Raw genomic sequence first — 17342 nt, forward strand, 5'->3', positions numbered from 1 at the left:
TACCTTATTTTCATATAGCAAAAATGATATATTGATAATTTTGTCCATAAATGTTTCTTTTGGATCTCAACAGCGTATATCGTCTTCGACGCTAATATAGTCTGTATAGAATTTAGCAATCCACTCACGAATGGTTACTTCGCAAGAATTAGAGCGCAAGGGTAGCAACATTTATGTTCAAAATTACATTTTCGTTGGATTCTAGTGAAAATGATACAAATTGTCAAAAAATATCTCCAGTTTAGGTAGTATATGTTAAATATCACCAAATATAAAATGAAATCTAAATTGCTGAATGTTAAGTGCTTTTGATATCATCAAAGAGACAACTAATTCCTAAGCTCCATATAAAATCTAAGCAATAACGAGGAAACTGAAAAGTATCTGGAAGAAAATATTCAAAATTAAAAATGTTACTTTGAATTAAGAGCTGGGCGCTCCGACATTTATTTACAATTTAACATTGTTCTTTATTTTTTGGTAACAATTTGCACAAAAGAATTGTGCAGGAACATTAAAGCTTAAATAATATTTAACAAATTAGTTCTAGAAGATTCTTCCAACACATTCATTTACACGCGCTTGTTGGGTGGCAAGTAAGCATTTTCAGCGCCACCAACTGGTGCGGCTCCATATTGCTGAGCAGCTGGAGCAGCTGGTGCCTTCGAGGCGAAGTCCAACACTGGTGCAACACCACCATTGTGACTGCTAGTGTTACCGCCCAAACCTTCGTATTGCGATTGAATAGCTTGCTTGGCATTCTCAGCATCGGCTGGGGTACGGTACTTGACGAAGTGCACTTCGGGCTTGTTGGAATTGCGGTGGTTGAGTGATTGCAATTTGTTAGCCAAATCACCGATGTCAGCCTGTTTGCTCAGCACATAGATGGCAGTACGTTCTTCGCCAGCCGATTTAGCCAATTGCAAAGCAGCATTCTCGAGTCCCGAGTTCTCAGGTCCCTTAATGAAGATAACGCGCAAGTTCTTTTTCAATGAGCTGGCGTGATCACCGGCATCGCCGGCATCGTTGAATTCATGTTCGGGTGCAGTGTAGGTGAAGAATTCCTTGTTAACCTCAACGGGAGCAGGACCAGCAGCGGGAGCGCTGTAGCTGGGACCAGAAGGACCTAGACCGCCAAAGGAGCTTGGGCCAGCAGCCGAAGGGCCACCATAGCTGGGGCCAGCAGCCGAAGGGCCGCTATAGCTGGGGCCAGCAAGGCCTTGTCCGCCATAACTGGGCACACTTAACGCTGGACCACCATAACTGGGACCTCCATAGCTTGGGCCACTTAATCCACCACCGAGCGCTGGAGCACTGTTGGCCTCATAGTTGTAGCCGAGACTGGCTGCGTTGGCGACAGCGACAACGGAGCAAACGATCTGGAAAGGAGAGAAAAATGAGTGTTAGCTGTTTCTAGTGTGGTTGGTATTATTTGAAGTTGTCTCACCAAAAATGAACGCATATTGTAGTTTGTATTGTGTATCGTTTTAGCTTGCAACTCAGTTGCTTTCTGTTTGTTTCAGCCAAACTGCAGTCAATTTTATACGAAAATAGTTTCGTATAAAAATGCAAAATATTTTGAAATGCAACGATATACTTTTGAATGAGTTTGCCAATATAAAAATCATCATAACAGAAACATAAATGTCAAATATTCTGTAAATAAATTTTATAACATACATGCAAAATTCGCACTGGTCTGTTACCAAAAAACCATCGGCTCAAGGTCGCATCATCGTGTCAAACTGTCGCATAGACAAACATCCTCGTTAGGCATTATAAATATTCATCGTACGATCGTCGCTGTAAGTCGTTAAACGTCCGAATGAATTTTAAAGTGAAAATATTCATATTTGGCTTTAATCAGGCGTCCGCAGATGCGTTGACTTAGTTTAGTTTTGGACATCTGACTTGATTATACAAATTTTGTCAACAACAAAGCATATATTCACGCGTTGCCAATTAGTGAATAAAACAAAGAAAAAAGATTAGTTTTCAACATTGTTTCCAGGTCACTATTGCAATTCAAAATATATTGCCAATTTATGCGCACAGAGATGGAGAATTTATTCGAGATGTTAATTTGGAAACGTGTGTATGATATTATATCATCCTTGTTTATTGAATGCTTATTGTATAATGATTTTATTGGTTTGCCTTTTAATTAAATCGAGGTATATAAGTACAGCTTAAACGATCACGTAGACTTAGACGGTGTTTGACTGTTGACATGAACGCATAGAGAGGGGAAAGTTGTACTGAAAAGAAAATTTATGAAAAATAATATTTTTTTATTTTAGATGGCGACCTATCCTAACTATTTCAGCCGGAAATTAGCGTACAAATTTGTCAGTTAATTTTTTCCTGTTGTTTACTTTTGGCTTTAAAAATGGATACGGAAGTAAAGCGACAGCTCCTCCGCTGGTTTACTTAATTTTTTTTCATTGATATTTTTGCTCTTCTTTTTCTTAACTTTTGAATTTGTTTGTTTCGCATTCCATCAGTTTTAGTAAGATGTGATGATTTCTATTTTACTCAATTTCAATCTCCATTCATGATTCCCAGCATACTATTTTTCTTTCTTGATATTCCAATTCTTCACTATACCCTTTTTAGATCTTTTAGTGTTCCTAACATTATGATTATTCCTTATCCCTAATTTTCTCTTCACTCATATTCATTTTGCTGTTTCAATTGCATTTTCCTATTCCTATTCCTATTCTTATTCCTATTTCTATTCCTTATCCTTATCCTTATCCTTAACCTGTGTAAAACAAAGACAAATCGGGGTATTTTTTGAACACACCTTCTATACGAATATCCCCATACTACTCGTATAATATGTGGATAGGTGGTCATCAACACCTCCCTTGATTTCGATGGTAAACATATATCCGATCAGATGAATAAGCATTGCTTTCCTTGCCATCAAGTCGTACCACATTAAAAAAGCTAAGAAGTTATCCGTATCTTAAGTTACAAAAATATTGCAGAAAAAATATATTTCTCATTCATTCGATGGATGCAACAACTTTACACTACTACTACTACTACTACTACTCTACAACACTAACTCTTCAATTGCTTTGTAAAATCTTACTCCCATAATGCCTTTACTCTAAATTCTCTAATCAATCTCCGTTCATCTATCTGACATCATCAAATCAATTAAAAAAAAAAAAAAACAAAATCCCATAAACAGAATCTTTCCACAGATGTCGTAAGACCTCTGTAAAGGGGGCGTCTGAATTAATATTGAAATTTAAATCTTATATCAATATGAAAGTACCACATATTGCGAGTTACCTTCGTAAATATAGGCTGGACTTATTCAACAACCATATCATTACATGGTCTCGGAATTGGTCATACATAACACTACCCCTCCCCCAGCATCCGAAACATTTCACATTGCTTTGATTCCAGTTTCCCAGAGAATCAAATGCTAAGGTGCATTAGAACCTTTTTTCTTATATAAAATACTGTCTGCGTACACAGTCTTTGACTACTTTCTTGCAACCGATTACTCATATATTTAGTCTTAACACTAAATCACATTTTGTTCAGCCTAAAAGTATGTGAGCTATTGCTTGATCGCTGATTGATCGCTGAATGATAGGCGACTGATCGTGGATAGAAACATAATGCCGTTATTTCGAATTATACTTAAAATATTAGTAAAATTTATTTTTGTTTTTTGCAGTCACATAACTGCGTACATACAAATATAAATGTATTCAGTACGGAACACTGGAGCTTAGAAAATATTCAACAACCTAACTATTGGCAGAAATGGCGTGCTGCCCTCATCGAACAAAGCGTTTACGCTTTTAGACTTTGTTTGGTGGCAGGTAGGTGTTCTCCACACCACTGACTGGTGATCCACCATATTGCTGACCAACTGGTGCGGCTGCGGGTGCCTTCGATGCGAAATTCAACACTGGTGCAACACCACCGTTGTGGCTGCTAGTGTGACCGCCCAAACCTTCGTATTGCGATTGAATAGCTTGCTTGGCGTTCTCAGCATCGGCTGGGGTACGATACTTGACGAAGTGTACTTCGGGTTTGTGTGCGTTTTGGTGGTTGAGTGATTGCAATTTGTTAGCCAAATCACCGATGTCAGCCTGTTTGCTGAGCACATAGATAGCAGTACGTTCTTCGCCAGCCGATTTAGCCAATTGCAAAGCAGCATTCTCGAGTCCCGAGTTCTCAGGTCCCTTAATGAAGATAACGCGCAAGTTCTTCTTCAATGAGTTGGCGTGATCACCGGCATCACCAGCATCATTGAACTCATGTTCGGGTGCAGTGTAGGTGAAGAATTCCTTGTTAACCTCAGCGGGTGCATTGTAGCTTGGACCAGCATGTCCAACGTTGCCGAAACTTGGACCTGCAGCACCGAGACCACCGAAGCTTGGACTTGCACCGCCATGACCACCGAGACTGGAACCACCAAGAGCTTGTCCGCCGTGACTTGGACCACCTAAAACTTGACCACCATAGCTGGGGCCACCCAGAGCTTGACCACCGTAGCTTGGGCCGCCAATTTGGCCACCGCTTAATCCACCACCGAGCGCTGGACCATTGTTGATCTCATAGTTGTAGCCGAGACTGGCTGCGTAGGTCGCAGAGACGACGGAGCACAGGATCTGGAATTGTAAAATTATTGAACAATGTGCGTTGGCTTGGTTCATAGGTCGAAACACTTTGCTGACTTACAATAAAGGCACGCATTTCGTAGCTTAGGTTTGGTTGTGGCTTCAGTTTGCGAATCTGCTGCTTACTGTTGATCACTCCAAATTTTTCGACAAATTTATACAAATTTTGCTTCTGTGCAGAAATTCGTACTTTTTGCAAAAATAAAAAAAGAAATTTGCAAAACTTTTGGTATTTTAATGATATTTGAACTCAGTATAATGAAAAGTTATGAAATATTTGCAAAAATTATGAAAATATTATATGAATGCCAGATTCGCATTAAAAATTCACTTATGAGCGACTACCTATTGAAGGTCGTGTCTTCGGCGGTTAAATCGACCAGTTTGCATATTTTGTTATTTGTCACACTCTTTGAAATATAAATGTTAAATATATTCCGCGATTTTTGCATTATTCGATTGTAAATGCTCAAATGCGCGAATGCTAATCGAATTCGAAACAATTCAAATTGGGCGCTAGTCCGTTGAGCGAAGTCGTTCGGCAGACGAATATTTTTTGGAAAGAAAACCACAAGCAGAGAAATCTTCGAAAGTATATAAAATATCACATATGAATATTCGCGGTTTATTTGGTGGTAAATAGGTAAATAATAAAAAGTAACTGTTTTCATGACCAAATTTCATCCCTACAAGGTTATTTTTAGTTTTGGCTTGGATTTACATATATTTATATCATATATATGCTCACGACGAGCTTGTTCTCCCTGCATCGAGTGATTGGCTGTTAAAGCGAACGCATCATCGACTCGCTATCGTTGTAGGCTGTAGGTGTTGTTTTACTTCGTAAGCTTACATAATCTGTAAATTAGTTTGATTTCGATTATTTAATTTGTAGTTGTTGCATATCCAATTTGTGTACAAAAATCTTCTCAGACAGTTTTGCTAATACTTGGAAAAGTGAATAGTGTTTACAGGCCTGATACTGCGAAATTCTATTCTCATAGAAGCACCACACTCGTAAGGGCTTAGAGCTAAAACTTATTCTTCTTCTTTATTGGCGTAGATACCACCTACGCGGTTAAATCCGAGTATACAACGGCGGGGCAGTCGTTCTCCCTTTTCACGGTTTGGTGTCAATTCGAGTTCCAAGTATGGCGACGTTCTTCTTCACCAAGTCTTTCAAAGGAGTTGAGGTTTTCCTCTTCCTCTGCTTCCCCTAGTGGTTACTGATTCTAATACTATGAGAGCTGGAGTGATTGCATGCTGAGTGATTTGTAGAATTTGGTCTTTGTTCGTCGAGATAAGACTTTACTCCTCAATTGCCTACTTAGTCCGAAGTAGCACCAATTATTAAGAGTTTGGATTTCGAGGCTGACATTGTTGTTCGTTTTAATGCTGGTTCCAACATACACACAATTATCTACGAGTTTGAAGTTATGACGTGCGAGCCAAGCCGCGAATGCGACGACTCTTGTTTGAAGAAAAGAGATATTTCCCCTTGCCCTCATTCACTACCAGACCCATTAGCTTCGCTTCTTTGTGTAACCCGCAGACAGCAGGTTGTTATGACCATAATATCTTCAGCATACGCTAGCAGTTATACATTTTTGTAGAAGATTGTATCTTCACTATTCAGCTTTGTAAAATGAAATAAAAAATAATAATTTTAAACCAAAACCGAACAGAAGAACCGATAAATAATAGAAATCAAATTATTATTAAACTTAACATTTATTTATGTATTTTTGGTTAGATTTAACAACAAATAAGCAGGAACTTTAAGAACTAAATAACATTCAACCATCACGAGTATTACACCACTTAGTTTGGTGGCAAGTAGGTGTTCTCTATGCTACCGACTGGTGCGGGTGCCTTTGAGGCGAAGTCCAACACTGGCGCTACACCGCCATTGTAACGGCTAGTAATACCACCCAAACCATCGTATTGCGATTGAATAGCTTGCTTGGCATTCTCAGCATCGGCTGGGGTACGGTACTTGACGAAGTGTACTTCGGGTTTATGGGAGTGTTGATTGTTGAGCGAGTTGAGTTTGTTAGCCAAATCGCCGATGTCAGCTTGTTTGTTGAGTACGTAGATGGCGGTGCGTTCTTCTCCAGCCAATTTGGCCAATTGTAGGGCAGCATTCTCGAGTCCAGAGTTTTCAGGTCCCTTAATGAAGATAACACGCAAGTTTTTCTTCAAGGCGTTAGCGATGTCACCGGCATTACCGATATCACTGAATTCATGCTCGGGTGCTGTGTAGGTGTAGAATTCCTTGTTAACCTCAACGGGAGCGGGAGCAGGAGCACTGTAGCTTGGGGCAGCAGGAGCAAAGCCGCCAAAGCTGGGACCACCTAGTGCTTGTCCGCCATAACTGGGGCCACCGTAACTGGCACCACCATAGCTCGGACCGCCTAGAGCTTGACCACCATAGCTGGGGCCAACCAGAGCTTGACCACCGTAGCTGGGACCGCTAATTTGGCCAGAGCTTAATCCACCACCAAGCGCTGGACTATAGTTGTAGCCGAGGCTGGCTGCGTATGTCGCAGAGATGACGGAGCACAGAACCTGTAAACATTGCCGTTGAGTATTTGTTTGTTATGGCTGTTATTTTCAAGTCTCTTACCAAAAATACACGCATTTTGTAGTTTGTTTCTGTTGATGGTTGTTACAGTTTGAAAGTCTAGTGTTTTCTGTTGCTGTCAATGATTCTGCGGACAATTTTATACCAAAGCCAAGTTGTGGGAAAATAAGCAAAACTTTTCAAAATGCAATTAAGGTTTTATGATCGAAATTGCCAAAAATACACAATCATAGCCGAAAGGAGAAAATTCCAAAATTCTTTTGAAACAACAATGCAGAGTATAAACGCGAAAAAGTTATGCAAACTAATATCTATTTATACATATGCATATCCCGTACATTAACTGCCTTTAAAGGTCGTATGCATAGTTAATTGTGTTGTAAGTTGTTAAGTGCTCAAGTGCCATCGTCAAGAGACGGAACCATGCAAATTTGGCGTCAAAATTTGCATTTGGACTAATTTTTCTCTTTTTGGACGTTTGTCTGAATTCGTCATCGCCATAAATTTGATTGACAAAACCACAACACTTCATTAATATTCGGTTATATTGAATAAGTTGCATCTTAAACCGGGTGCAAATTTATGCAACAATGGTGGGCGGATTTGGTCAAAATACCTAATATGAAAGAGGAAAACGAAATTTTTATTTACACATGCAAATGAATGCGTCGAATTCCAAAGATGGTAATTTAATATTTTTCTATGAATACTTTGTATTGTACATATATGAGGGCTTCGTGCCTTTAGACTTTTAGTTTATTATTAAGAGGCGAGTACTGACGATGTCTCAGTCGTGTGTTTGACTATAAGAGATAAAATTTTAAATAACTTTTATTAAGTCGGTTGTTCGTATAGAAATAAAAGACGCATTGACTTGACTGTCAATCTCATGGTGTTCCTGATTAAGTCTCGTCTTGACACTAAAAAAACTTGCTGGATTTGATGAGCCTTTTACTCTAATACACTATCATTTAAGACTAAAAAGGCCATCGACTGAAAGCCAGACAGTCATAAAGACAATACCTAACATTGCGTCATAATCAATATATACTTCACGTTTTGCCATCCTTACCATGCATATAATTTCTAGAGACATTTAGGATAAATCGAGCGAAATGATTCTTTCTTTCCTTTTGCTCAAAAGATGAAGTTTTTTGGTTTATTCTGCATTTACCCTACCTTCCAGGAAATTTGTAATGAGGCTATACCACGATGCTGATCAGTTTGGTCCTCCTTGCAGAGATCACGTCTTTATTAATTGATGTGTTGTTAAATTCGTCCAATTTTTCATTGCTTTTGTTGTGCATCCTTTCTAAAAACAAGTATATTCCGTCAAGATAAATGTTACCTCATCTGCCTATCAATAATATACTTGTACTAAAGAATCTGCAAAATGCTTCCAATAAAGTCTATCGAACAAAATGGATATTGACATACGAAATATGTCTTTCTCTGCTATAGACATATTTTTTTTTTTTTAATATTCTGCGTGTTCCAAGTTAACGGTTAATGGACTTTATTATAAGTTTTCTTATGGCCCAAGGTAGATGTACTAGCAGAAACAGACATCACCACTTGTAGATATATGTAGATACTTGTAGATATTTAATAGACAAATATGTTGCCAATACCGGTGAAGTCAATCTCTGACTTCTTCAACAAGCAGGCAAATATGTGGCATGAATGAAAATGGGCTCCACATACCTCCACATACCACAAAATACAAAGAGAATGTCTTAAAAACTCTGGTGGGAGTATTAACAGATCACTATTTAATTGGCAGATATGGAACACTTTATAATGACTATTGGAGATGCTGCCAGGAAGTAGAAGAAAATAAAACTTTAATAAGTCTGGTATGGAGGTTGTACAAATAAAACATAGTGGGCCTGTTAAAGATCTAGGTGCGTCATCAAACAACCACTCTACCTGTCCACTCACGAATCTTATAACAAATATACTCCTGTCCGCCGAAGGGCAACCGCTATTGAGTTGAACAAACAAACGCTCAATTAAATTTTCTATACATATACTAATAGTCTCTTGAATTGATTCATAATAGATATTGAGATCCTCTGCTATCCCTCTGATGGCAAAACAACGATTTTCACGAACTGTTTCTTTAACTTTGTCTATGTTATCCTGGCAAGTTTAAGATGACTTCACGATCTTCACTGGGTGCTTTGTGTCATTGTTGCGTTCCTGAGTAGATTCTCCAAAACATTTTCCAGCATTTCCATTGAATCCGCAGGCGTGATTCCGTTGGAAATAATTTTCAAGCGAACTCGTTGAATATTTTTCCCATGTGTACTTACTTACTTACACACCAATTGACTTGTGAAGATCAAACTTCAAATGAACGTAAAAAAAATATGTATAATAGAAAAAACTTGTATCGATTCAATTTGTGCGCGCAGTCTATATGGATCAGTCTAGGTCAAATTTGATAAGGTGGTATATTACCTCGAAAAAAAAAACATGGTATAAGTTTACGAAAACTTTTATGGCTATCTTAGGGATGGATATAGTATACAAGACATTTCTCCATTCTCGTGTTAAAAAGGTTTGTTATACATTTTTTTTTATTTACTATAAATTGCTACTAGCTGCATGCATCTACATTCCAAACAAATCACAAAATCACCAACTACATACACATAATCAGCTTCGCTACTAAACATTTTCAATTGTTGAACAACGCCAGACGGAAGTAGTTAAACATTTGTCAATCGGCAATCTTATCGCAAGATCTGAAATTGCTAATGCAAAATGTTATGTATTATGACAGCCGTTTAAAATTGATTTTCATTTGCATAAATCTTTCTATAACAATGTTTAAAAATATGTTTATAGCCACAAACTCAAATTAGCATTTATAAAGATGAGTTCTTCTACGCGGCGTTTTATGAGTTCAACGGCCGTCAAGTCACAAATAAAACTACAACAAAAATGCTGAATTTAACTCCAAGTATTTTCATTGCCCATATTTATGAATTTTGATTTTCCAAATGACAACAACAAAACATTTACTAAACATGAACATATGCACAAGAGCGTGTCATTTTAAGATAAACATCTACCTAAATAATTTCAAACATACTTGTATATACATATGTACAACTTGGCTGCGTTAATGGCTTATAAATATTCAATTAATCGCAGATAGATAAAAATAGTGAAGTTTTTATTGTTGAAATAAAATTTAGGTGATTTTGTTTGTTTGACCCACATTTGGTGGGTAGCAGATTTTTATTTCTTATTGGTGGGTTATGTTAATCGTTATCGATATATATTATTCGCAATATTATGTTTTATTCGTGTTGATAAAAAGGCTAACGAATAGGAAATTTTATCATTTGTCGATTTTCAGGATACATTTTGAAATTTCGTAAATGCAATAAAAGTTATAATTGGGTCATAAATTAGAGGGTTAGAGATCGAAAATCTCATAATAGGTCATATCACGATCTTTCAATATCAGTTAGAGCACAGCATCAGTAATTAGCTTAAGATTTTGACGACCGTCACGCATTTTATCTGGGAGTCATCTACGACTTCGATTGAACTCACCATACCATCGACAAACACTGGCCCTTGGTTGAGTTTCATAGCCAAATTTTAATTTAAGTTAATTCATGCACTGTTGCTGTTAGTTTTTGGTTCCGATGAATATTTTAAGTTACTGTAAGCAACAAACATAACGCTCTTATGTTAAGACGTTCTGAGTTTTTAAAACTTGAAAAATGTCAAACTTCACGATAAAGTTGTGAGGTACTAGGTTTTCTTCTTCTTCTTCTYCTTTATTGGCGTAGATACCACTTAAGCGGTTGTGGCCGAGTTTAAGACAGTGCGCCTGTCGCTCTTCCTCTTGTGGCTGGTCCAGAACCCAGCGCACAACCCTGGGGAGGAATGATTCACCTTCTCACTTTAGCTCGCCTTTGAGCGGATGTCTTTTGGCTAAACAGGGGATACTTGGTCATAGACCAGAAGTCGTGAGCTGCTTGCATCATATGACTCGTTGCTGGCCACTCTCAAGTGGCTGGCGCACAGCGAACTTTCCTCACTTGTGTGAACTTCTAAATTTGGCTCCATCCTGCGGAGATTGCAAGAGCTCGGTCGTTAGAACAACGGCTTGGCACCCATAACATAATGCCGACTGTAGAGGCAATTGTCTAAATATAACTTGTAAAGATCTATGTGACACAAAATCTATGAAAAAATCCTCAATATTAAGTTTCGGAACTTAAGTAAACTTTGGAAGAAAATAATTTAAAATTGAGGGTTGTGTGCGAACTCTCCGACCGTCGTAAAATGAACTTCGATAGAAGCTCAACTTCTCACTTTCGTTTCTTTCAAAACTCTCGGATAGAATCTTTATCTTTTTAGAAAACTTGTTGACGAGCAAAAATCACGAAAGGCTATAGAAAATAACTAATTTTTCAGCATTATTGATTTTCACATGAATATCAGTAAAACGATGCTAAACTTTTAGGCTTACGTTGCGAAATATCCATTTGTTGATGAAAACTCATTTAATGAATCCAAAGCGAAAACTATACAATGCCCATTAGAAAGAGTTGAGAGAAATGAAATTTGTGTACAAAACACAGGTCTGTTTAAAAAATAATATGAGAAAAGTATTTACGTACTTACAATAACAATAAATGTTCCATAGGTGAATAGGTATAATCTCATCGCCGCAACCGTGAACTTGAAAGGAATAATTACACAGTTTCTTGGCGTATGTCTGAATATTTCACACATCATAGATTTTCTCCTCAAACAATATTGAGTACCAAACAAGTTCACAAAAAATTCTAAAATAAAGAGTTACGATAATAGAAATTATTAAAGTTACACCACGTTACATTCAAAGAACGTCTTCAGAGCTGACTGGTTTCAAGAGCAGAGATTATGCACAACAGGTGGAATTTTTGGTCCCATACTATAATATAAAGAAGATCTTTTCAGGAACATGTAATATAGTTACATCCAAGTTATTCCAGTTATAATATTTTTCGACTTTTATCGATCGCCTTCGCCCATCGCTAGACTTAATGTTACCATATTTGAAAAGAAAAAATAAATATGTATCCGCAACATTTAACTTATTTATTTAATTCACCAGTATTGTTTGCTGCGTGAATGCTGGAACATTTACTAGTTGTTGTTGTGCATAATATTTTAGGTCTTTCTACGCACACATACATTTAAATAAAAGCTGCTTGGTGGCTGCTTGTTCGCTCTGATTTACATTTTTATGAGTGCGTTGGAATTTCTTTTTTAAAACAACAAGAAAAACTACATAACAACATATCGACAACAAATATTAGCGCATTCCATGACCTCAGACCATATTCCACAGCAATCCAAGCATAATATGCCAATGTGTGTGTTTAAAAATTATTTTTAGTTTTTACTATCGCGGGGGCTGTTTTATGTGTCAGTTTATGTGTCTTAGCCATGCTTAAAAAAAATAAAAATCGTTAACCGACATTTCACCATTTTAATCTGACAATGTGTAGTGAGATTTTAGAAAACCAAAGTCCCTTTTACCAACGTCTACCCCACGATCAAAAGAAAGCGTCAGCTTCGAGTTTTCTTTTTTATGTGTGGCGGCGCATTCCGGCAAGTTGTACGTATTTTATGCTTTCCAGACATTATTTATGGGAGAAAAGTATTTATGCTAATATGTAATATGTGTGCGTAGATATGGGCACTCGAAATGGGTGTAATTGGTCACGGTTAATGCCGATCTAGTGAATGTAGCGGTTGCTTTTTTTGTTGTTATTATATAATTCTCTGATAATCTTAGGGATTAATTGTGTAATTATAGTGATTAGTGGGATATATAATGAAGTCCTACCGGTTAGATTCCCATTAATGTCACCAAAAATATAATGCTTTGTTCCTAAACATAAAACCAATCAAAATCGTGGATTATCTGTTATTATTGCTAGTTCCGAAAGGATTCAGTTAACATTTTCGGTTAAATTAAGATAAAAAAAACTCAAAGGAAACTCGTGTGATCACTTAATTGAATGAATACTGATCTGGGAAAATGGTTGAGCCCTAAATTTGTCAGAGAATATCGCTTGCTCTTCAATACAAGATTCTGACGATCTGATCAAATATTGCACATAGTTATTATATATATTTATTCTAAGCCTGCTCTTTCTCTAATACAACGTTCTCTTTTCGTTAACTTATTTTACCCTACTCGTCAAATAATTACCAGCACATAGAAGGTACTTCAACAAGAATTTCCTGTTACAAGAAAAGATATACGATCCAACTGCAATCGAAATTTTTAAAATTTACTACCGAGCGCTAAGTCCAATTATGCTCTCATAATCGTCAGATCAACAATTGAGCGTTTGGTGGAAAATGTTTTACAAAATGCTACCGTGGCACTGAGACAAGGAAGGGTCCGTAGTGTCGAGAATATTGCCGCTGCTAGCGAATGAGTTGGAACACCCAAATCAGTCTCTTACACGTCGTTCTCAAGCGTTGAGCATCTCTGTGACGTCGTTATTGGGAATTTTGCGATAAGATCTTGGCCGGCGGTGTCATTGAACCGTATTTTTTTCGTAAGTTTAAGACCGGCCCGTTACTGTGATTGGGAATCGCTACCGCTCAATGATAACCGAATATATTTGGTTCGAATTCGTTGATATGAATTTGGACAATATGTGGTTCTTACAGATGCGAAGTCCTACTTAATGATGAGCTCAGCAAGCAGTTGCTAACCACTTAATTACCGTATTAAAAAATTATATAAAACAAATAGTCGACATTCCGCAGTTCTTTGGCTAAACGCTTCGGAAAACGTTGGTCAACAATTAACACTTCCACAAAGTAGAGCGTCATGTTCTCTAACTTCTATTGTGTGAGTTCTAACTGGAACCTAGACATTTTCTCCACCAAATGTTAAGCCTTCGCTTCGAATTTATGTTAGCTTTAGCAAAAAGATCTTCTGACACATACTGAGGAGTTCTTGAAATCACCAATAGTCGAAGTACTCAGCTAAGCAAGTATGCTTCATCATGACATTTATCACGAGGATCAGCTCTGCAACTTATTGGCTAAAGATGTAAGGGAACAACGAAACTTTCACACTTTCATAGTTGGTAACTTAATAAGTTTTTAATATTAAACAACTTGGCTTTACATTTTACAATTCTTTATGTTTTTATTTGCTATATTGAACAAGAAATGTTTCTAGTATTTTGTGATACTGCTGTGATCTTATACTAAAAGCTAATAATAATCTAAGTAACAAAGAATTCTTTAAAATTAATCAACAATCAAATCGAGCATAAAGCTTAAACTCTTCTGCCGGGTGGCAAATACGACGCTTGTGGTGGAATGTACGAGTTGCCAGGTGCCACTGGGGCTGGGGCTGGAGCAACTGGCGCTTGGGATGCAAAGTTCAGAACTGGTGCAGCACCGCCATTGTTACTGGTGGATGGACCGGGCAATGAGTCGTATTGAGACTGAATGGCGCGTTGTGCATTCTCAGCATCAGCTGGGGTACGGTACTTGACGAAGTGCACTTCGGGTTTCTGGTTTTGGTGGTTGATCGAATTCAATTTGTTTGCCAAATCGCCGATATCAGCCTGTTTGCTGAGGACATAGATGGCGGTGCGCTCATCACCAGCAGATTTGGCCAATTGCAAAGCAGCATTCTCGAGTCCGGTGTTTTCGGGTCCCTTAATGAAGACAACACGCAAGTTCTTCTTCAACGAGTTGCCAAGTTGACCCGCATCGCCAGCATCGTCGAATTCATGTTCTGGTGCCGAGTAGCTATAGAACTCCTTGTTGTACTCATTCACAGGCTGAATGGGTTGGGAGAGTTGAGCGGCACCAATAGGAGCGGAGAGATCGACAGCGCCTTGCTGGGGGTAGCTGTATTGAGCCGAAGCGACGGCAACGAAGCACAAAACCTGCAAATTGAAAAAGGAAAAAAGTTGTTTCATTTTTTGTTGAGTCTGTTTTGGTAGAATCCTTTTGAAAGTATCTTTGGTGCACCTACCACAAATGTACGCATCTTCAGGCTTGCAGCAGTAAGTACAGTTTTGAAAGAGTATCGAGTTGATTATGATTACTTTTCATTCGCGTTGCGATCTTTATACCATTTAGCTCTCCAATGCAACAAGCTTTTGGTGTTGTCAAATACCAGCGTTGAAGCCGCTTCAGGCTTTGCACAAGCGTTATCTTGATCGACGTCATAGCAGTGAATTTGATATTGTGATTCAACCTGAGTGTAAAATACAAACACAATTAGCGATTTTGGTGGCACGAAGGTTTTCAAAGACAATCTTACTGAAAATACGCCGATTGATACAATATTAAAATATTTTAGTATAATAAAAATAGCTTGATTCTCTTCGTTCAAAGGAGATGATTAACATTTTTTCATAGAAAGTTTCCAATGCAAATTCAAAACAAAAAAAAAAAAAAAAAAAAAAAAAAAAAAAAAAAAAAAAAAAAAAAAAAAAAAAAAAAAAAAAAAAAAAAATAATCTCTGACTAATATTTATTTATTTAAATGACCCTGGCGGAAAATCTTGTTGTATTACAGACAATCTTGAAGCGGTACCCGAACCTACAGTGACTTTATAAAGCTCATACCGGCAAAGAAATTTTGTTCAATCGTGAGTTAAATCAAATTTTCAATTATTTTCATGATTTCTTGGATTATTTGAAAAATCTAATATAGTATACTGAGACCAGCTATTTACCTGTTTTTGTTGTCAGTTAAGCACTCATAGGAGATTTTCGTGAAGACGGGAAAAAATGCTCATCTGAATTTTTTTTCAAAAACCGCTTCTTGTCAGGACAAATGGTCTCATCGTTATCACTATTTGGCCCTACAGTTCCTCGCGAGCTTCTTGTGAGACCTGCTTTCTTTAAAATTTTGCATGCCAAGCTTCTTGATGTTTTCTTCGAGTTCGTCAATCTATCTTGATCGCGGTCTTTCCCTTGCATTGGTGGTGCATGCTGTGGCTTTTACAACTTTCTTCTATGCTCTCTTGTTGCCCAACCATTTTAGTCGCTGCGAGTTGACAAAGCGTTTAGCATTTTCACCTTTTAGAAGTTCGTTTAGATTTTCTGTCACTCGTCATTATATTTTATTGCTCCAAAGATCTTGGAATCTCCGAATAGTTGGGTTTTGTACTTTTCGAGTAGCGTCCATCACATTACTCCATAGCACCAAACGGATCGAATGACAGTTTCGTATAACGTATTATTTATTGAATATTTTTGTTTTTGCTTAATTTCTAAATTAGTTTAGGAAATATATATTCCTTAGGTGGGTGATAATGCTCAAGTTAATTGCTTGTTATTCATAATCATTTTGAACCTATTATATTGTACTTAATAACCAATTGATTTAATCAAGAAAAATTTCGAAATTTTTGTATATTGTGGCAAAAAAGTTCCCGGAAATTGTAACTAAAACGGAAAAGATCCCATCAGATGTAATACGCTTAGGCCAATGAAATAAATCCTCTCGATACAATTTTCATAAGCCCTTTGTGTAATGGCATTCAGTTCCTTCAGCCAATTTTGTTTTATCTCTTCAATCGACTGAAAATGGGCTCTATTCTGACGATTGTTGACTTGTTTGTCTCATCGGCAGTTATAATTCGCACGATCAAGCATGTTGAAAGATACCTGTTTCAGCTTTATCGAGCCGAGTGGAGGAAGACGCGTTTCATATAAAAAATATTCAACAAAATCAATGGAACGGATTGCGATTTCAAGCAATACATTCTTCTTTTTTTATTATTATCTTTCATCAGTTGAAGAGGGTGAAATTCGTCGTCCAGTACGAGGCACGTCTTCACCAATCTCTCGATCGTCTTTGAAGGCTTTGTACCACTTATAGGCTTGTGTTTTGATAAAACTGAATTACTTTAAACCTTTTGCGACATTCGCAACATACAAAAAAAAAAAAAAAAAAGATGTGTATAAGAGACAGGTATATATCTCGTAAATGACAAAAAAAAAAAAAAAAATATACAAATTGTTTGCTCGATATATTTATCCATCGTAACTTAGGTATTAAGCAGCTGCTCTCAAGAAACTAGTTGACAT

At 37.3% G+C, this 17342-nt stretch overlaps 4 protein-coding genes across 4 annotated transcripts; all 4 read right to left on the bottom strand.

Annotated features, from left to right (window-relative positions):
- Positions 1-413: 413 nt before the first annotated feature.
- On the bottom strand, positions 414-1544 carry LOC108965784 (annexin A7-like). The gene is made up of 2 exons (XM_018928401.1): positions 1448-1544; positions 414-1379 (listed from the first exon to the last, which is right to left on the bottom strand). The coding sequence occupies exons 1-2, from the start codon at positions 1460-1462 to the stop codon at positions 573-575; spliced, it is 822 nt and encodes a 273-aa protein (XP_018783946.1). The 5' UTR covers positions 1463-1544; the 3' UTR covers positions 414-572.
- Positions 1545-3506: 1962 nt separating this feature from the next.
- LOC108965806 (translation initiation factor IF-2-like) lies at positions 3507-4807 on the bottom strand. The gene is made up of 2 exons (XM_018928448.1): positions 4717-4807; positions 3507-4646 (listed from the first exon to the last, which is right to left on the bottom strand). Exons 1-2 carry the CDS (start codon positions 4729-4731, stop codon positions 3831-3833), a joined length of 831 nt encoding a protein of 276 aa, XP_018783993.1. The 5' UTR covers positions 4732-4807; the 3' UTR covers positions 3507-3830.
- Positions 4808-6367: 1560 nt separating this feature from the next.
- LOC108965830 lies at positions 6368-7382 on the bottom strand. The gene is made up of 2 exons (XM_018928488.1): positions 7282-7382; positions 6368-7223 (listed from the first exon to the last, which is right to left on the bottom strand). Exons 1-2 carry the CDS (start codon positions 7294-7296, stop codon positions 6477-6479), a joined length of 762 nt encoding a protein of 253 aa, XP_018784033.1. The 5' UTR covers positions 7297-7382; the 3' UTR covers positions 6368-6476.
- A 7023-nt stretch (positions 7383-14405) lies between these two features.
- On the bottom strand, positions 14406-15364 carry LOC108965902. The gene is made up of 2 exons (XM_018928583.1): positions 15275-15364; positions 14406-15185 (listed from the first exon to the last, which is right to left on the bottom strand). The coding sequence occupies exons 1-2, from the start codon at positions 15287-15289 to the stop codon at positions 14565-14567; spliced, it is 636 nt and encodes a 211-aa protein (XP_018784128.1). The 5' UTR covers positions 15290-15364; the 3' UTR covers positions 14406-14564.
- Between the last annotated feature and the right edge of the window lie 1978 nt (positions 15365-17342).

Source organism: Bactrocera latifrons, unplaced genomic scaffold (assembly GCF_001853355.1).
Source record: "Bactrocera latifrons isolate USDA-ARS-PBARC rearing strain unplaced genomic scaffold, ASM185335v1 scaffold_10, whole genome shotgun sequence".
In the NCBI taxonomy this organism is placed as follows: Eukaryota; Metazoa; Arthropoda; class Insecta; order Diptera; family Tephritidae; genus Bactrocera; species Bactrocera latifrons.